Source organism: Vulpes lagopus, chromosome 4 (assembly GCF_018345385.1).
Source record: "Vulpes lagopus strain Blue_001 chromosome 4, ASM1834538v1, whole genome shotgun sequence".
Taxonomy (NCBI): Eukaryota; Metazoa; Chordata; class Mammalia; order Carnivora; family Canidae; genus Vulpes; species Vulpes lagopus.
Window position 1 is genome coordinate 101941136 of NC_054827.1, and position 20104 is coordinate 101961239.

Here is a 20104-nt window from a genome sequence, read left to right on the forward strand (position 1 = left end):
GCCGACAGCCCGCCCCGGAGCGCCTCGGGTTCCCGACTCCGCCGAGCCCTGGGCCGAGGCTGCCGGCGCTGAGGGGCCGCCCCGGCCGCCGCCCGCCCCGCGCCCGCCCGCCCCGCGCCCGGAGGGTCCCCGGCCGGCGCCGCCTGCCGAGTATTGTTTCCTTCGCCCGTTTCGGGGGGGGCGAAGACTGAGTTGGAGACTTTTTCTTTCCCGTTTTTTTTTTTTTTTCTGTTTCTTTTTCCTTTTCCTTTTTTTTTTCTTTTTTAAAAAAAAAAAAATTTTTTTTTTTTTTTTTTGAGAGAGGGGAATTTCGTCCCAAATAAAAGGAATGAAGTCTGGCTCCGGAGGAGGGTCCCCGACCTCGCTGTGGGGGCTCGTGTTCTTCTCCGCCGCGCTGTCGCTCTGGCCGACGAGTGGAGAAAGTGAGTATCCGCCCGCGCCCGCCGCCCGCGCCCGCGCCCGCGGCCGCTGCGGGAACTTTCCCTCCGGGGGGCTGCGCCCTGTTTGCGAAACCCGAGTTGCCGCGGTCGCAGCTGTCGGGCCCGGGGGTGTGCGGGGGCTCGGCGCGCCCTCGCGCGGGAAGGGCCCTGCCTCGCGGGCCGCGGGTCTCCGTCTCCGTCTCGGTCTCGGTCTCGGTCTCGGGCGGCGCTCGTTGCCCCGCGGCCCGGCCCGCGCCGGGACCCCGTCGGGGAAGTTCGCGCCGGCCCGGGCCCCGCCGCGCACACCCCCCACCCGGCCCCGCGCGGTGACAGCTCCGGCGCGGCGGGGGCCCGGCTGCGCGGCGGGGGCCCGGCCGCGGGGCGGGGGCGGGGGCGGGGGCGCTCCGGGGGAGGCCGCGCGGCCCCGGGACACGTTTCCAGGCCTCCCGGCGCGGCCCTCGCAGCCGGCGCGCTTCGCCCCTCGGGCGGCGTGGGTTCCTGGCCCTCCCCCCTCGTCGCGTCCGGCCGCGCGTGGGCGCGTTCCGCAGGCTGCTCGGTGCGTGCGGCTCCGGGCTGGGGGGAGGCCTCCCGCGCGGGAACCCCCCCTCGCCTGCAAGGTCGGGGGGCTCCGCATGGCCCAGGCTTTCCCGGGGAGCGCGCCCCCAGGGCCCTGGGACTCTGCGCAGCCCCGGCTCTCCGGCGGCGGACGCCTCTCCTGGGTCCCGGCGGGGCTGGCTGTGCGGCCGGAGCCGCGGCGCGTCCCCACCCACGTGCTCGGCCGCGGGGCCGCTCGGGCGCACCTGGGCGCCTGGCGCGGGGCGCGGGGTGTGGTGCGCGGAGCCGCGGAGGCGGCGGGGGCGGCGGGGGCCGCGACGCGGTTTTGCTGTGGGTTTGCGGCCGGAGCGGTGCGGCACTACCTCCCCCGCCCCGCACTGCCTTTGTACGAAGTTAACAAGCGGTATCGCTGCACACTCGCTATCACTTGCAATCTGATAGCTTTTGTTTTAGTGGAGCGTGGGACGGGGGTAGGGAAGTGCGGGCGAGCGAGGGAGGACTTGGGGCCCCGCGGTGAGTGCAGGAGGAGACGGGAGGGGGCCCGGGCTCCGGCAGACCTGGAGCGAGCCTCACCGACGTGTTCGCGGTGGTAGGGTAATTTGGGCACGATTAAAGTTTAAGCGCAGTCGGAGAACCGGGGCTGCGAACGGTGAGGGTGTGTTGGTGAGTAGTGTCTGCCGAGGGTATGCAGGTGGTGCCAATTAGCTTTGAAAAAAAAAATCGCGACTGAGCCTCGAAGAGTGAGGGGGAGAATCGGGAGGCGGCGGGGGGCGGGGAGGGCGCGATTCGGAAAGGCTGTTTGTGCAAACAACCCCCTCTTGAAGTGTCTTGTAAGAAGTGAGTCCACGGTGGAGTAAGAGGAGATTTCTTTTAAAGAATTAGTGTTTACTACACGGAGTAAGCCTCAGATTGAGGCCGGACCTTCCCCAAATCTGAGCTCTCCTGCTCTTTGTTTTCTAAACTTTCAGCTCCCTGGATTGGACGAAAGGCTTTCGGCTCCTTTCTAAGGATTACAGATGGTGTTTGGGGGGAAAGGAGAGGGTTTCTAGCCTCCGAAAGCTAACTACAGTTGAGAAGCCACAGGAGAGCCAATCCATTCTTTTTATGGCATGCTACTGAAACGCGTGATGTCTCCAGTTTTGTTTTGTTTTTTTTTTTTAATGTTAGTAAGTTCTGAAATTCACGACACCAGGGATGGCCCTGCTTCTCGAGGAAGGAGTCGGGCATTTTAAAATAGGATGTCTTCTTGTTTGGAGCGATTTTCATGAAAAATACTCTTTGTGAAAAGCCGACTCCTTCTTAAGAAAACAGGGGGAGAAGAGGCATTTTTCATGACGCCGAGAGACCAGAGTTTTTCTCAAGGATCCCCTGAAAGTTGTTGGTTCCTGAAAACCCGAGGGATGACCAGAAGGCACCCTGAGTCCTGATTTGGTTTGTCCAAGTCCTCACTCAGCGTCTGCTCCTTCTCATGGTTTTGGAGTTTTCAAGAGAAAATGCTAAGCTCAGTGTTAGCCTGTGTTCACTTTTCAGTCAGAAAGGTGCTAGAAGACTTAGCTGATGGAAATAAACTACTGAATCCAATCAGAGAGAGGTATTCTTCGGGCTGTCTAGTACAGTGATAAAAATTGGGATGATGGTGGTTCTTATTGCGTTGGCATATTTATTATTTTTTTTGTGTTGGCATATTTAAGGATTAGTGTTTACTCTTTGAGCACTGAAACCTACAGTAGTAGGGTGGTTTTCTTTTAAATCTTCAACCTAGAAGATTTAGAAGTTTTTGAGGCAGGTGAAGTCATGCAGACATGCTTGTTTTGGATCAACATAATGTGAACAGCATCTAAATAAGGGAGTCTTGGAAGTTATAAGTGATAGCCAGATCATCTGATGGCTTCTCTTTCTTCTTTTTTTAAATCCACATGCACTTCAAATAATATTGTGGCCATCTCATTAAGAGGATTGAGTCATCTTTCTGCCCCCGGCACAGTTATATCCTATTGTCAGAGAAATATAGGTATGTGAAAGGTTAGTGCTTAAAGAAGTTTGTGTTTTATTACCGGAGGAAGAGCCCAGAATAAGAAGTTTGGAAAGAACCTAAATAGCAAATTATAGTATAGACTCTCTAAGGGATAGGGTGTGGGTCAGGATTTGAAGTTTAAAAGGTTAGATGTTTGATATGTCAGAAAGATTAGAAAAATCCAACCATAAGAAATGTGCTAAGGTTGATTGAAAGAACCCTTAAGGTGCTGAAAGAAGTCACAAAGACCACATACTGTATGATTCCATTTATATGAAGCCCAGAATGAGCAAATCCGTAGATACTGAAAGTAGATTAGTGGTGGGGGCACACACACACACACACACACACACACACGTGTGTGTGTGTGTGTGTGTGTGTGTGGAGGGACAGGGAATGACTTAACGGGTATGGGGTTTCTTTTGGGGGTGATGAAAATGTTCTAAAATTAGATCGTGGTGATGGTTGTACAACTCCAAACGTACTAAAACCCGTTGAATTGTACACTTTAAATTAGTGACTTGTATGGCATGCAAATTATATCCTAATAAACCTATTGTGTTTTTCTGTAAGAGCTTTGCGAAGGTCGACAAGAATGCATTCTGTTCCTTTGAACATAGAGATTAGATTAAATTATGAAGTAAAATTTTCCAGCAAGTTGGTGTCTGTTTTTTTCTTTTTTCTTCTTCTTCTTCTTTTTTTTTTTTTTAATTTATGGAGTTTTTCAGATCCTTGCTCTATAGCAGTGCAACAGACCAATGGCTGATGCTGTATCAGCACCAGGGATCTGAAAAGATTCAGATCTTTTTTTAGTCTCCGGAGAAGTGGACGGGGGAAAAGAAATCTTGGTTCCACATAGCTCAAGCTAAGGATTAGGGGGTTGGATTAAAGAAACACAAATGCTAGTGAAAGTCAGATTTGTGACAGTAAAATCCTTCACTGCATCTGAAATAAAGTTGGTCCTTCCAAGATTAAAGTTTAGGAGCCGAGTCTGGATGGCTTTTTTTGTACTTCCAGTTTTCTTACATATGTTTTCCAACAAAGAAGGAATGTACTGTTTTAAGATGGTAAAGAATTTCTACTTTCTTTTTCTGACATCCCATGTTAACTACTCTGGTAGTAAAGATCGAAGATGAATGTGGTGGGTTTTTCTTTGTTGCTTATTTTATTTTTTTTTAAAGGGCTCCAGAATTTGAGCAGGAAACAGTCTTTATGAGAGATAGCAGTGGTTGCAGGCATAGAGGCATTTTTTTCTTTTTTGAATTTAAAATTTCTTATGGAACAAAAGATTTAAAAATACAGCAAAGGCAATTTTGCTTGTAAACTGTAATGCCTTTTTCCAGGTTTACCTTGGCCTTTTAATCGGAAAAGCTGTAGAGAATAATTGTTGTTTACATTTGTTTTTGGTCTTTGTCTAAGGCTTTGTTTACTAATAAAAATGTTTCCTGTCCTTATTGTTGCAAGATCAGGGCCATAATGAAAATCAACTGTATCATTTTCACTTGTTGCCTTAGAGTTTTGCCAAGGGGAGCCCCTAAGGGATTGTAGCTTCCTTTTAAATCTGGTTTCATTTGTTTTGTGAGAATGTGCTATAAGAAGCAACTGAATCCAGCTAGCACTTATTAGGCACCTTCTGTATGAAAGCTGGGCCCAATGCTAGGCGATGCAGAAACTAAAAAAGAGAGAGGACTTTGCTTTTGTCCTTGGGGGCATTTTATAAACTCCTGCATGAAATAAAGTTGCTTAGAAATTCATCTTTTTTAGACTCAGCACAGGATAGGCACTTTTCAAACTGACAGCAAACAGCATTTTAAAGGCCCTTTAAGAACATTTCTATAGACTTAAGATGTGAAGTAAACCAGTGTTGCTGAGTCTTCTTTAAAGGTCTGTTTTGTAGGGGCATCAGGGTGGCTCATTCAGTTGAGGCTGAGCATCTGCCTTAGGCTCAGGTCATAATCTCTGGGTCCTGGGATGGAGCCCCCCTCATTGGGCTCTCTGCTCAGTGGGGAGTGTGCTTCTCCCTCTGCCTTTGTTCCTCCCTCTCACTCATGCTGTCTCTTTCAACTTAGTTAAAAATCTTTTTAAAAAGGTCTGTGTTGTACCATTTTTGCCACCTTAACATATTACCTTCTACTGCAGTGTCACGCATAGGACACATTTACCCATTTTGCACAGGCTCATTGCTTTTTTAGAACCTTGGTTATGACAATTGTGATTAAAAGTGTGAGTGTTACAGTTACCTTTTGCCAAAATTTGAGGAGTTACAGGTGTGTACATGAATGTTGCATGGCATGTTTTGAGTTGTAAGGAAGATGGAACTTATTTCAAAACTGTTCTGGATTTACACATTGCTTAGCTTTCTGGAAATTATTAGGAAATTTCTTAATTGTAAGGCTTCATATTTAAAAGAGCTTGCGGTTTTTAAAGGTGTGAAGGGGTAAGAAGAAGATTGAGGAAACTAAACCTTGAAATCTTTCTTTAATCATAAAAAATAGAAGCCATGTTTCTCTCTGGGTTGTGGTTTACTTCAATTTGTTTTCAAAACTCATTTAAAAATCATATGAACAGGTATCTTTGCCTGCCAGCCAACTTGCTTTGAGCAGCTTTTCTTAGCCAACCTAGGACAGGTGCTGAGTCCAAGAGATGCACTCCTCTCAACTGTACTAAATATATAATGGTTGCACATGTGATTGAGGTATAGTTTCTCAATTTCTCTGAGAAATTTTCTGAAGGAAAATTCTGAACACTCTAAAGACAACAAAGTGAATAATGAATGAAGCATTCTGACCTGTCCTTGAAAACGGTGTTTGGCATCAGATTATCAAGAGAAGGTTTTCCTGTTAACTTAAGGTGGTGAGGGGGCAGTACGTGCAACAGTCCTGATGTTTGTGCACACTGAGACTTGTTGACATTTGGGGAACATAACTGATTTTCAGTATTTGGAAAGGTTAAAACTGGGAGATATGTGTTACACTTCCCCCTCCCACCTCCAAGGATCAGTAAAAACTGATTTGTTCTGAGAAAGGGGTATGTGTATAAAATGATCAGTAAACACAGGATCTTGAAAAACAAGTCAGGTTGTTACTGCAATAAATGCATATTCTCTTGGCATGGTGAAGTTTGTTTCTTTTGTTGAATTGTGGCGGCCTTTTTTGACTGAAATAGTAACAATTCCTTTGATTTTGAGACTTCTGAACTTTTGTTTGAAGACTAGATTGTTTTCCACTTTGAAAGCATCAGTTTTACTCATGTCACAAAGCCTCAGATATCAGTCTTAAAGATTTTCCTACTTTTTTTTTTCAGTTATTGCCAACTTTATACGGCTTCTGAAGTGGATCCATTTGAAAATCTTAAATATTTCTTTACTTGAATTGATAAATAGTTTTATTTTTTCCCTCCTATGGCTTTCTCAGTAAATGCACATTGAACACTTACTGGACTCAGGTCTTTATGTTTAAAAATTCATTCCAATAGCATAAAATATTTTATGTACGTTTTTAAAGGTATAAATCAAACCATAGTAATCACTTGCTTTGTTTACTTAGAACATTAAGGAAACAAACTAGCAAGCAAGGCTGTCATTTTTCTTTCTTTTTTTGTGCCCTGGCTACAAGACTTTTTAAACTTAGAGATTGCTATTCAGATTTTACCAGAACACAACAGCAAGTAGTTTCTTTTATGATGAAGGGTGAATGCCTACCATTGCAGTGACTTTTACAGTGTATTGTTACTGTTATTTATGACTGAGAAAAGTTAAGTAGGGATGGGGGGGCTGACTTTACTCTCATATTTATCCTCTCCTTGGTTAGTGCTGGTGATGGCTTACTTTATAAGTTGCTGGGAATGCGTCCATGGAGTTGAGTGACTTTGCTCATATATGATGGCTGATGGTCTTGCAGCTCATACTTTCTTATCTGAAATAGTTGGTGGCTTATCCACATGGGGGTGCATATGACTGGTGCCACCAAATACTGCCAAGAGAGAGCTATGCCTGCCTTAAATTGCTTACATTATAATAGTCTGGATTTCTTTTTAAAAAGCATTTATATTTAAAGACTTTAGAAGTATACTATTCCTGGTCCAGAAGGTTCTTGTGAAACTTTATTCTTTTATCTCACTCCTCACTGTTTTAGACCTCTTAACAAGACAGACATCTACTTCAGTAATAATAATATCATAAAAATGCTGCTTGTTCAGAATTGTGTTTTCCATCCATTCATTCAAATTCTGACAGTTTTAAATGAGTTATTGTTTCTGTCTTGTATATTTTTGTATGGCTACTTTCTTTTTAACCTGGCACTAGCTTTCCTTAAACTAGCTTTGGGATTATTTGTCAGTTTGGTAATTCAGGTGTATGCATACTGCTGTTTAAATTACTCTTGACATGGGAGAACAAATATATTTTGACAGCCTTAAAGTATAAATGTATTATAGAGCAAAACTTTTAAATTTTCCTGAGATATTTTGGATGCCTACCTTCAGCTTATCCTCTCCTGTAAAATATAGTTAGTGGGTGGTTTGTTTCTATAAAATTGGTTATTGGAAATATATACTTGAGGGGTGCTTCGGTGGCTCAGTCAGTTAAGTGTCTGTCTTTGGCTCAGGTCATGATCTCAGGGTCCTGGGATCGAGTCCCACACCAGGCTTCCTGCTCAGTGGGAAGCTTGCTTTTCCTTCTTCCTCAGCCTGCTGCCCCCCTGCTTGTGCTCTCTCTCAAATAAATAAAATCTTAAAAAAAATTTGACAAAGTAAATAAGACAGCACCAATTTGGGTTAGGCAAACTTTAGTTAATAGTTTTAGTTAATAGTTAAGGAACAGAAGTCTGACGCTAATTAGGGAGAGATGAATTTATGCATAACAGGCTTCCCCAAATTTGAAGTATCTGAGTGACATTTAATAACTTCCCGGGAAAAAGTTGGAAGCATAGAGAAAGCCAAGGTGTGAGGTCCATGATCCATCTGGCTGTATCAGGTGGCAAACAGTTTTCTAAGTCATTAGCTTTATTTAGATTGTAAAATCTTCATCAGATGTGGGCTCAGATTTATCTGCGTTGTCCTGAATTTATTCTCTCCATCTTCTTTTCCGGGGTCTCATAATTGTGGGATAATACACAAGCTCACAGACTCAGAATTTGAAAGAGAAGCACAGATTGCCATGAAAACAAATGAACAAAGAGACCAGTGATAGAGGAAGATCTGCTGTTCAGCTTTCCTTAGTTCTGTTGTCTGGTTTCTGTGGATAATGAGTTCACGGCATATGTTAGGTCGCAACATGGTATAGTTTGGTTACAGGAAATTATTTTGATATCATTGCTTTAAATGGTTGGGAGATATATTTGGATTTTTCTTTCTAACATGTACCTCAATAATATTTCCAGCAACGAGTATTGGATCAGGATGGAATTTTTAGTTAAATTTTAGTTCTTCAACTCCTTCTTTTCTGGGGAGACTGGTTAATTGAATGTTTGCTTTCTACCTCACTGAGTCCCTTGAAATCATTCAGATTTGCTCCTGATTCTGGCTCCACCCTAGTCCAAGGCCAGGCCTGCATCGTCTCTCTAGAGAGATGCTCAGCTGGCCTTTGAGCCACCACTTTGACTCCTGTGCCCTCTCTCTGGTTTGCTAGATCATCCAGCTTCAAATTCTCATAGTGTGCCTTTTGTAGTGCTGCATTGTGGTCCAATAAGTGAGTCCAAGGCTCCTCGGTATGGGCTGTGATAAATCCTTAGTATGACTTTGCGGTAGGGATCCTGTGTTAATTCCCAGCACCCATGCTTGAGCTTTGCAGTAAATAAGCCATGCCATCCCTGTCTCCATGGTTTTGTTCCTGCTGCGTTCATCGTCTGGAATGTTTTTCCTTTTTGCTGCTCTGCTACCCTCATATCAAATAGTAGCAAGTGCTACTCTAGGGCACAGCAAAGTCACCTGGTTCTGGTTTCTTCTTTGCTGCCAATTAGGTCTTTGGCTGTGAACAAGTTATTTTTTTGAGTCTCAACAGAAATGTAGACATTTAAAATAGCTGGGAAATTTTCTCCTTTTCTCATTAAACAACAACATAAAAACACTTTCTAACATATTTAGAAAACTAGAATCAGAAAAATTGGGATGTAGTTTTTATTTTTAAAACTCTCTAGGTTTCAGATCTATAAAATAAGGACAGGATGGTAGGTATCTGAAGATTTTTACTTTAATTTATTTGAGAAAGTGAGAGCCAAAGAGAGCATGCATAAGCAGGGGGGAGGGGCAGAGGGAGAGGGAGAAGCAGACTCCCTGCTGAGCAGGGAGCCTGATGCAGGGCTCATCCCAGGACCCCTGGATCACGACCTGAGTCAAAGCCTGAGTCAAAGGCAGACACTTAACCCACTGAACTCCCCCAGGTGCCCCACAGATGGTAGCTATCTAAAGGTGGAATGCTAAGTCAGGAAATTCATTTCCCTTGTTCTGTGGTTTTGATAGATTTGAGATGACACCCTTTCATTTCTAACTCAGATTCCTCTTCTTTCATGAAGCTTTTCAGATTACTCTAACTTCTGTAGACCTAACTTCCCCCTGACTCCACTTGAGTTCGTAACCACTACTGTGCTAGTTAACAGTGGTGATTTGTTTTGTCTTGTACCTGAGCTGTTGTCATTTTATGAAGCTGTAGAGAGCAGTGGAACCAAAGAGCTTGTTTGAATCTCAGGTCCTCCGTAGCTAAGCTCTCAGGCAAATTGCTTAATCTTCCTGTGCCTCAGCTTCCTTGTCTGTGAAACTATGATTTTAGTAGGACCTACTTAATACATCCTTTATAAAAATTAAGTGAATTAATACATATGCCAAGTGCTTAGAACAGAGGCTGACATATACTAAGCCGCTCAGAATTCAGCTTGTTACTACTACTCTTATGGATGTGACGTTCCTGAACAGAGGTGTTCTTTGGATAGTGCTAGAAATATAGGACACACTAGATATTTGACTGCCCTTGTCATTTACATGTGATGGATATAAAGCCTGACATATAGTAGGTGCTTAATACATGTTCTACAATAAAACTTAATTTTGGGGATCCCTGGGTGGCTCAGCGGTTTAGCGTCTGCCTTCGGCCCAGGGTGTGATCCTGGAGTCCCGGGATCGAGTCCCATATCGGGTTCCCTGCATGGAACCTGCTTCTCCCTCTGCCTATGTCTCTGTGTCTCTCATGAATAAATAAATAGGATCTTTTAAAAAAAAAAACTTAATTTTGCTAAAGTGCTTAACAAGATGCATTTTACTCGTTAAAGCTCAGTAGTAGGACTTTGCCTTTTTTCAGCTGATAGTGGTAAACTGCTGTAGTTCACCTTCCAGTTCAGAGATCTCTTTATTTTGCTTTCTCCCCTAATTCTTCAGTTGTCCATTTCTGCCAGCACCTTTGAAGTGGCCAGTGTGCTTTGCCCACCTCACTAATGCGTAGGCGACACCTAGTGGCCAGAAAAGAAATTCAACCTCTTTGGTGACTTATTTAACTGAGCTGGTGCCCGATGGATGAAGATCGCAATCTCCTCCTCCTTCCCGACTTCACTCACACACACTTCCCGGTGCTGGTGCTGTAGATTTTGCATTCTGGCTTGGTTCCTGGGAACCAGTTCCAGGAAAATGTGGGGACTGCAGGCATCTGTAGAAACCATTGGGATATGGCTTTGGATTAAGATTGCTATATAAGAATTAGCTACAATTAAGGTCTTCCTAAGTGATGTAAACAACTTTGGCAGAGTTATATCTAGTGTACCTTTCACAATTCAGAATTTAAGATGATTTTACAGGACTTTAATAAATAAAAAGTTCTGAGGAGGCTGGGTGGCTCACTTGGTGAAGTGTCATGATCCTGGGGTCCTGAGATCAAGACTTGTGTCAGGCTTCCTGCATGGTGGGGAGCCTGCTTCCCCCTCTACCTTTGCCCCCCCTCATGCTTTCTCTCTCTTTATTTCAAATGAACAAATAAAATCTTTTTTAAAAAAAATCCCAAATAAAGAAATAAAAAGTTCTAAAACATTTCTTTTGAGATTAGAGATATTAAAAAAACTTACTAATTCATTTTGAAAAACAAAGCAAGATTTACTTCCCATTGCTCTACTGAAATATGTGGTAAAACTTTAATTATCATTCTTACAGATGTTGCCTTGGGCAATTTTAATGTAGTTAAGATATTCACCAGTGGGGTGCCTGGGTGGCTCAGTCTGTTAAGCGTCTGCCTTAGGCTCAGGTCATGATACCAGAGTCCTGGGTTCAAGCCCTGCATTGGACTCCCTACTCAGTGGGGAGCCTGCTTCTCCTTCTCCCTCTGCCACTCCCCCCTACTGGTTCTCCCTTTCTCTCAAATAAATAACAGCTTTTTAATTTATATTTATTTAAAAAATGTTCAGTCAGAATTCCTAATGGAGAACAGACACTTTGGTTACTGGTGTCAGGTCTTACATCATATGTATTTTGTTAAGTATTTTTCTGTGTTTGGTTTCATGCTTTTTTGGTATTTTGAGAACTCACTTTCTCACTTCCTTAGCGGAGACAACTCTTAGTGTATAGGTGATTATTCTTCTTTACATCTTGAAAGTTTCTAGTTTCCCCATGATTGCTTTTTATTATTTTTAATTTGGAAATCATTTCTTTGGCCAAGAGAGGACTGCAGTGTATCATCATCTCAGATGTTTTGAACGACTCCTTCAGCTCTGTCTCAAACAGGCTGTACTCATTCAAGTCTCTGCCTTGGCTGGTGGAAGCCCCTCTGCTTAAAACAACTCTGTTACCAGTTTGCCCTCTGGAAAGCTGCTTTGAGCATTAGCTACTATTTCACCCTGATAGCCCTGATTCTGCATTCAGGGTGGCCTGGTGACACTCTGTAGCTCTACTAGTATATTTCCCCTATATTGTTTCTCCCAGTGTTTGAGGAGGGGAATGGTACCTTGGTCATCTCTGAATTCCCAGCACATGGCCTGGTGTCTGGTACATAGGAAGACCTCAAACAGAAAATTTCTTTGGGGGATAAATTCCCTCCCCCTTCCCCCTCCCATGCACTTTGAAGCACTCGTACAACAAATTCATCATCATCTTTTCATTATAGCTCCTGCCAGCAGAAACATTTTATCATGCTAGTTACTACTATGTAGAAGTTGAATGCAATAAAATTATCTTTAAAATCATTCTTTCATCAGGCTTTTTGCACATTGGAGGTGAACAAAAATCTTAAAACTCCTGGAAAGGCTATTTGTGAGTCCAGCCCTGTGTCAAGGCTGCCCCATCTCTGTGAAGGGAGACCATGTTCTGTAAGTTCCCTACAGATAGGATTTTGTGAGTCCTTCATTACCACCAGTTGTTGGTAGTGGGCCACTTGTAAACTGTGGTGATGCCGGATGCCTGACTGGACACAAGCAGCCAGGCTGTGTTATGCTGTGTGGTACAGGTGTAGCCTGATGCTGAGGACCTGGGTGGAGTCTTGGGGCCAGGTGGATGCTGCCTCCTCTGCAGCTGCTGACTGCTTGGTCTCATTCTCCAAAATCACAGGGCAGGCCTGGGTCATTTCTCATGACCTTTACAGCCTTCAGATCCCCAAGACACAAGATAGAAAGAGATGGAGTTCTTCGGAAGGTCTACTTGGAACCAGCAGAAATACTGTGAACATATGTGTGCTTCTGTTTCTTGCACTGTTTTCTTGGTGAGGCCGGGGAATTTTTGCCTTGGATCCTGACAGGGATAGCAGCCAATCCTAAAAGCCCCTCATCCCTTGAGTGCCACCCTTTCCTTTTGGGCTCTGGCAAGGCTTTTGACTGGTCTCATCGTGGAACCAGTGAAAGTGAAGTCAGCTTCTTGACCCCTGGCTCTGGAAGTTGACTTGTTTGGGATGGTGTGAAGAGGACTCCTGAAACTAATTAACACCTAAGAAATTATCCTTAAAAGCTTAGTGCTCCCAAGGAGACTGGTGAGGCGGGTTATTTCTTTTCTTCTTCTTCTTCTTCTTCTTCTTCTTCTTCTTCTTCTTCTTCTTCTTCTTCTTCTTCTTCTTCTTTTTTTTGAGGCGAGATATTTCTTACAGAAAATGTAAACCTAATCATTTGAACCTGGCACGTTAATTTCAAGCGTACCTTGTAAAAGAATGTCTTATATAAAATTGCCATGTGAATGTTTGACAGGGTGGATGTGGTCTCACCGGGACAAGCCAGTACAGCACCTGCCTTTCATCTGCCCCTGTTAGTGGGGTTTGCGTGTGTGGAGCACTGCTTTTGAAGCCCCATCTCCTCAAACACCTCTCTGCCTCCCTCTCTCTGATGCAGGGAGGCATGCTGCACAGGAGCTACAGGCTTCAGTGTCCCCATCTGCAGTTTGGGATACTTGGGATGATAGATTAGCAATAACATACCTGAGATGCCCAGCAGAACTGGCAGATAGAGCACATCCAACAAAGGTGTGTTTTTATCTGGGTCTTTTCCATATGCCTTGGTGGTCCTGCTGGCCTCTCTCCAGGGCTTGTAGCCTCTGGCTTTCTCCCCGGCATTGGGCATCATCACTCGAGGGTGGACCTCCTTTCCCTTATCTACAATGAAGTGTTTGAAACCCATAAAGTCTGAGCCTCAGCTCAGCCTCTGGAACTACTAACAGGCTGTCTCTCTGAGCCACAAGAGAAGTTGACTTTAACCGAACCAGGCTGGCTCCTGTGGATCCTTAACATTCAAGGTGATATCCCATCTAAGGGAGGGTCGCACCTGGGGGCTCAGGCAGTGAAGCATGCGACTCTTGACTTGAGCTCAAGTCATGATCCCAGGGTCCTGGGATCGAGTCCCGTGTTGGGCTCCCCTGTTCAGCAGAGTCTGCTTGCCCCTCTTCCTCTGTTCCTTCGCCTCCCCTTGTGCTGTGACTCTTTCTCTCAAATAATTTTTTTTTTTAAAGGAGAGGTACAAGGTAGGAGGTGGGGAGGTTATGAAGCCCAGCTTCTGACATCAAGGCCTCCGATGACCTCAGCTCCTCTGAGTGCATATGGAAAACATGTGTACTGCTCTCACCCTGCTCTCAGGAGGCTTACTCTCCAGTTGGGGAGAGTCAGATTCTGGTGAATGGTCCCAGGCATGTGTGTTCAGTGCTTAATAATGGACACTGACTAAGGCTGCAGAGATGTGTGTGAGCTGTAGGGGGATTTGAGAAGCATCAGGGAGTCTGACTCAGGGTTCCAGGGGGTAGCACTCCAGGTGAGCAGGGCCCTTGGTGGTTGGCTGAGGGGGTGGCAGTACTCACTGGGCCTGGGCCTTAACACCAGTGGACCCATGAAGGGACTCAACAATGGGTAGGGAGTGGGGAGCTCTGAAGCTCTTTGAACCCTGGAGCTGACTGGTAGAAGGGTGCTGGGGAGGCTGCTCTGGCCTCTTGCCTGGGTCAGGGTTGGGGTACCAGGGAAGGTGTAGATGACGGAGACGCAGGAGGATCAGTCTCCAATGAGGTAGTTGACACAGCAGAGACCTTTGGAAACTGCTGCCCTGGCCTGCAGAAAAACTCCCGTGGAGGAGCCCTTACCTTCACCAGGGGCCCAACGGGTACCGGCTCAGGTCGTGATCCCGGGGTCCTGGGATCAAGTCCCGCATCAGGCTCCCCCACAGGGAGCCTACTTCTCCTCCTGCCTATGTCTCTGCCTCTCTCTGTGTGTCTCTCGTGAATAAGTAAAGTCTTATAAATAAATAACAAACTGTGGTCATAATGCAGCCTCCACATTGACTCTCAAAGTGAAACCTTTCCAGGGGGCACTCTCCAATCAATCACCAGGGCACCTGCTTTTTAACTTTCTAGGGAGGCCAGGTGAAAGATGACCCTTGTTTCCACCTGAGCTGGATCGGGTGGACCTCACTTGGATCTGGCCTTGGCTTCCTGTGGTTGGGATGGCCAGAGAGGGGCCCCTGACCTGCCCACCCCCACCCCCCTGGCAGTACTGGCAGACCTTGCAGGCTATTTCCAACCCTCACCGCACAGGCTGAGAGGAATGAGAAATGATTTGTTTGAAAGAGGATGCCAACTTTGCGTCCAGGTCTGGGCTTTGCTGCTGGTGTTTTTTAACTCCTGTTGATTTATATTTTTAAGTCCTACTGGGCACATGGCATAGTTCTTGATGAGAAACAATCATCAGTCCTTAACCTGCGATTGGTGCTAGTAGATTCGTGCTGCCTGTTCTATGACTGGAACTGTTTTCACTAGACAAATAACATTACAAAACACAGTAATGCAGGAGGTTTCCTGGGAAGGTGACATCATGTGGCCCTAGGGGATTTCTGTATTTCTTCTGCTATCAGGATAGTGAATTCTGAATTTTTAATCATCTTCTACTGTTTGAGTAAGTAGAGCCTAAGTATCTCAACAGGGTCTGTGTTTTCTTCATTTGGAAAGTAGACCTTCTTCCATATGCTGGGTGCTTTCCCCCCCAGTTGTGCCTGATGGTCTAGGTTCCATTTCAAGATTTGAATTAGAGCCTGGGACCTCTCAAAACAAGAAGTCTACAGCTGTGCTGTGCCTGGGACACCTGATTTACTCTGTCTGCCCCAGCTCTGTCATCTGTGAAATGGGAGATGAAGGACATTCCTCTCAGAGGATGGTTACGAGTGTTCATGAATGAATACTCATAAATCCCTTAGAACAGAGTGTCTGCCATGAGCATTAGGGATTGACTGTTACTGTCCTTAAGGTTGGAGGATCTACACATTAGAGGTTGTTTATTTAAATCAGTGCCTTCCTGGTTGTGTATGATTCCTGTGTTTCACTCTTTCCACATTTGTCTTTTTTGACCTTCACGTTAATATTCTTGAGCTTATCCCTGGGTGGCACAGGAATTGAGAGTCTGCCTTTGGCTCAGGGTGTGATCCCGGAGTCCTGGGATCGAGTCCCACATCGGGCTCCCTGCATGGAGCCTGCTTCTCCCTCTGCCTGTGTCTCTGACACACACACTCTCTCTCTCTTTCTGTGTTTCTCATGAATAAACAAACAAAATCTTAAAAAAAAAAAAATTCTCAAGCTTCGTTTTACCTAGAGGCATTTCAGAAGTGCTCTGTCCAGCCTCTCTGTCTCTGGGGATAAAAATGCACCTCTCTCCTTTGGGTTTCTCTCTCTTCCTGATACCCTTCTGCCTCTGTGGAAGGGCACAAAACATTCTCTGCCAGGAGAGGGATTATTTGGATCCCCCCCCAAAAGTCCATAAGTCAGGCCAAATGACAGAGATGAGTCATTCACATGGTAGTATGAACAGCGTACTTCGCAGCACTCTTCCTCCCTCAGGGAGAGCCAGGTGATGAGGTATCATGTGGCCTTCTAGGGAAGAACAAGATCTGCCTGGTCAAGGACATGAGTAGTTGGTGCTGAGAGTGCTATCCCCAGGCTAAATTTAGGACATAAGGTTCAAAAAGCACGATATATATCTAGAAAAACTAATTAAAATATTTCAGTTTGGAAGTAGGGAAAATTGAGAATCTATGCCCCTTATTGTTTGAGGGCTACTTGCAGATGTGGTAGTCCTGAGAGTCTGGGGCCTGGGACTGCCAGAGAAGGCTTTAGTCAGGCAATGGGAAGCCAGCTGCAGAAATGGCACCTGGTGGGGTGCCTGTATGGCTTGGTTGGTTGGATGTCTGATTCTTGATTTCAGGTCAGGCATGATCTCAGAACCACGAGATCAAGCCCTGTATTGGGCTCTATCCTGGCTGTGGAGTCTGCTTAAGATTCTCTCTCCCCCTCTGTCCCGCCTCCTACTTATTCACGGTCTCTCTCTCTCTGGAGAAAAAAAAAAAAAAAAAAAAAAAAAGGAAAGAAGTGGCACCTGGTTAGTAAATGTTTGCTGGTGAGCCTTCCTCTGGGACAGTGAGGAGGAATTGTCCTCTTGGTCTGCAATCTTTGGTTGTATAGGGTTTTTACTTCCCAGGATTGGGATTCAGGCTTAGTCTTCTTTCAGGAGGTGGGCTTGGGTGGTCTTGCTAGGGGACCATCCCCTATGGTGGTGTTTCCAAGGGAAATGTATTTTGAATTGGAACCACTTAATCAACTTAGTAAACTCAAAGGAAGTGATGGTGCTTTTCTTTTGTGAGAAAAAGCTCTCTGAGAAGGAGAAGGAGTTCATTCCTTTGGTTTAAGACGTATTTCTTATAAGGACATGAAAAGATGCTCACAATACTCGTCATTAGGGAAATGCAAATCAGAGCCACTTCACACCCATTAGGATGGTGATTATCAAAAAAAAATTGAAAATAACAAGTGTTGGCAAGGATGTAAAGAAATTGGAACCTTGGTGCATTGCTGCTAGGAATGTAAATGCTGTAGTCACAGTGGAAAAACAGTATGGCAGTTCCTCAAAAAATTAAATGTAGAACTACATTCTTATCCAGCAACCTTACTTTTGTATAAACCTCAAAGAATTGAAAGCCTGGAACTGAACAGATTTTTGCATACCCGTGTTCACAGCAGCTCATAATAAATTTGCAGTGGCCAAAAGGTGGAAGCAACCTGAGCGTCCATCAGTTGTTGAATGGTTAAACAAAATGTGACATATACACGCAATGGAATATTATGCAGCCTTGACAAGGAGATTCAGACACAGGCCACAACATGGATGAACCCTGGGGACATTAGGCTAAGTGAAAAAAGCTAGACACGAAAAACCAAATATGTATCATTCCGCTTATATGAGGTAACTAGAGTTGTCAGATTTGTAGAGACAAAGTAGAATGGCAGTTGCCAGGGGCCAAGGGGAGAGGCAAAGGGGAACTTAGTTTCTAATGGATTTAGAGTTTTAAGTTTTGTAGGATGAAGAGTTTGGTGGTGGTGGTGGTAATTGTGCAACAGTGTGAATGTCTTTCTGGACACTGAATCATGCACTTAAAAATGGCCAAAATAGTAAATTTTGTGTTGCCTTTATTTTACAATAGAAAGAACACCTTATTTCTTGATTGATTCAATTGCGAGCATATACCACGTGAGACAGTGGGGAGGTGGGGGACAGATTTGAGAAGACCCAACTCCTGCCCAGGGTGGCCATGGGGGAGGAGGCAAGCCAGGGGTTTTGCACGTATTATGGGAGCACAGTAGAGGACATGTGAGGTCAGGGGAGGCCTCACCAAAAACGTTGATTTGGGCTGAGTCACTGGAGATGGGTTTGTTTTCCACAATAAGAGAGTATCGCAGATAATGTTTTCTTCTCAGGGAAAGTAAGTCAGGAGTCAGACTTTCATGCCGTCTAGTCACAAATGAAATTTATTACTAATCAGCCATGTGACGTGTAATTGCTTTTCATTTCCTTATTTTTCCAGAAGAGAGATTTGTTTAGATATTTGGTCCCCTCACTGATTATACTGGAAGTTTTTCATTTGTTTTGACAGTTCAAATATTTTTTTTTTTTAATTGCTCACAGACTCCCCCATGACAGAGGGAGCCTAGAAGGAAAGGGATTGACCTCTGGAGGCAAAAAATGGGAGCATCTCAAAAGAACAGAAGAGCCAGAGTCTTCACTTTACATAAGGAGAAACTGAGGCTCCAGGGGGCATGTTGCTGTACGGCACAGGACATGTGGTGCATGTCGAAGGCCATGTCTACTTGTCCATTATTTCACCCCAAGAGTGTCTGGTTCTTTTTACTGAGTTGTCACCCTCTAGTTAACCAGGAATCATGGCTCAGGCCTGGATCTACTCCATTCCAGTGAGACTGGGACATAGCTGAGCCCATTTGGCTGCAAGAATTTTCTTCAACCCCACTGAGAGTAGCAGCCCCTTGTTCTGGGCTCTGTGGGAGGGAGGAGGCTGACTGCCGTGGCTCATCTGGGTCTGGAAGTTGGCCTGGCATTTTCCCCTGCATCTCGGAAGGAAGCCTCAGAAGCCTGAGTGACCCATCTTTCCCTGAGTGGGCGGTGTGGTCCCCTGACAAGAGGGGGGTGGCATGTGTGCCTTTTCCCCAGGCTGGTGACAAGCTCACATGGAGCTGTGAGTGGGGATGCCTGTGTCAGCTCGGGCTGCTCTAATAAATTACCATAGATGGATGGCTTAAACAACAGACATTTATTTCTCACAGTTCTGGAGGCAGGAAGTCCAGGAGCAGGGTACTGGCAGATCCAGTGTCTGACGAGGGCCCACTTCCTTACAGATGGCCATTTTGTTGTACCCTCATGTGGTAGAGGGGGAGGGGGATAGACCGTTCTGGTCTCTTCCTCTTCTTCTAAGGACACTCACCCCATCCTTGGGGCCCATCCTTATGACCTCATCTATGCCTGGTCACCTCACCAAGGCTCCCACCTTCTATTTCCAATCCCATTGGGGTGTTCAGGGCTTCAGCATAAATGCAGATGAATGAGCAATAGTTCAGGCTTCTCAAGATCAGGACTGTTTGTATACAGATTTTGGGCCCATTTTGAGGGTTGTTTACCGATCAATTTAGAAAAAAATTCAGTGGAGTCCAGTACCTGAAAGTACACATTTTCAAAATGGCCCTCAGCATATTCACCCTTCTGATACTCTGGTCAAATGCTTGAAATGTATAGTTTGTCTTCTGTGTGGCCCGTTGCTTTCCTGAAAGTGAGTAGTGCTTGAGAGGAATACAATTACTGGGAAATCTCACAGGAAATGACCCCATTTCCCCCACTTTTGGACAAAGAAGTTGCCGCTTTTAAACTCTGCAGTAGCTATATAGAGGAGAATTATACTCCGGAACAGCTGAACTTTGAGTGTTTGAAAGCTCAGTTCCTTGGTGAGCACACACCTATTGGATGTATGGAATCCAGTTCAAAGGCGTTCAGCTCTACTTCCCCAGGGTCTGTTTTGTAAACCTGACTCCAGCATTGGGGGTTGGGGGGCGGTAGGGCGGGGTGGGAGGTGGGGTCTGTGGAGGACTGCAGCCCACTTCAGAGCGCTTGGTGGTGCTTCCAAGTCTCAGCACATCCAGAAGGCTGCGGAGGTGATTGTTCATTGTTTATAAGCATTAACTGTTTACAAGTCATACTTGCTATTTTAAATCAGACCCTGCTATTATGTTGTTTTGTTTCTGTTCACAGCTGAGTTTTAAGCTGGGTAGGATTTAATGGTGAGTCACTCCCATGATGGTAAAATCAGTATCGATCAAGCCTTCCTGTTAATCCTGCAAGCAGTTTAGAGACGGATAAAGACAG

General features: G+C 45.2%; 1 protein-coding gene across 2 annotated transcripts in view; it reads left to right on the plus strand.

Moving 5' to 3' along the window:
• Positions 1-219: 219 nt before the first annotated feature.
• IGF1R (insulin like growth factor 1 receptor) overlaps positions 220-20104 on the plus strand; it is a 304252-nt gene continuing 284367 nt past the window's right edge. For both annotated transcript variants that reach the window (XM_041753582.1, XM_041753584.1), the window contains exon 1: positions 220-422. In XM_041753582.1, the coding sequence (XP_041609516.1) occupies positions 329-422 (94 nt within the window). In that variant the 5' untranslated portion in view covers positions 220-328. The remainder of the gene's footprint in view (positions 423-20104) is intronic.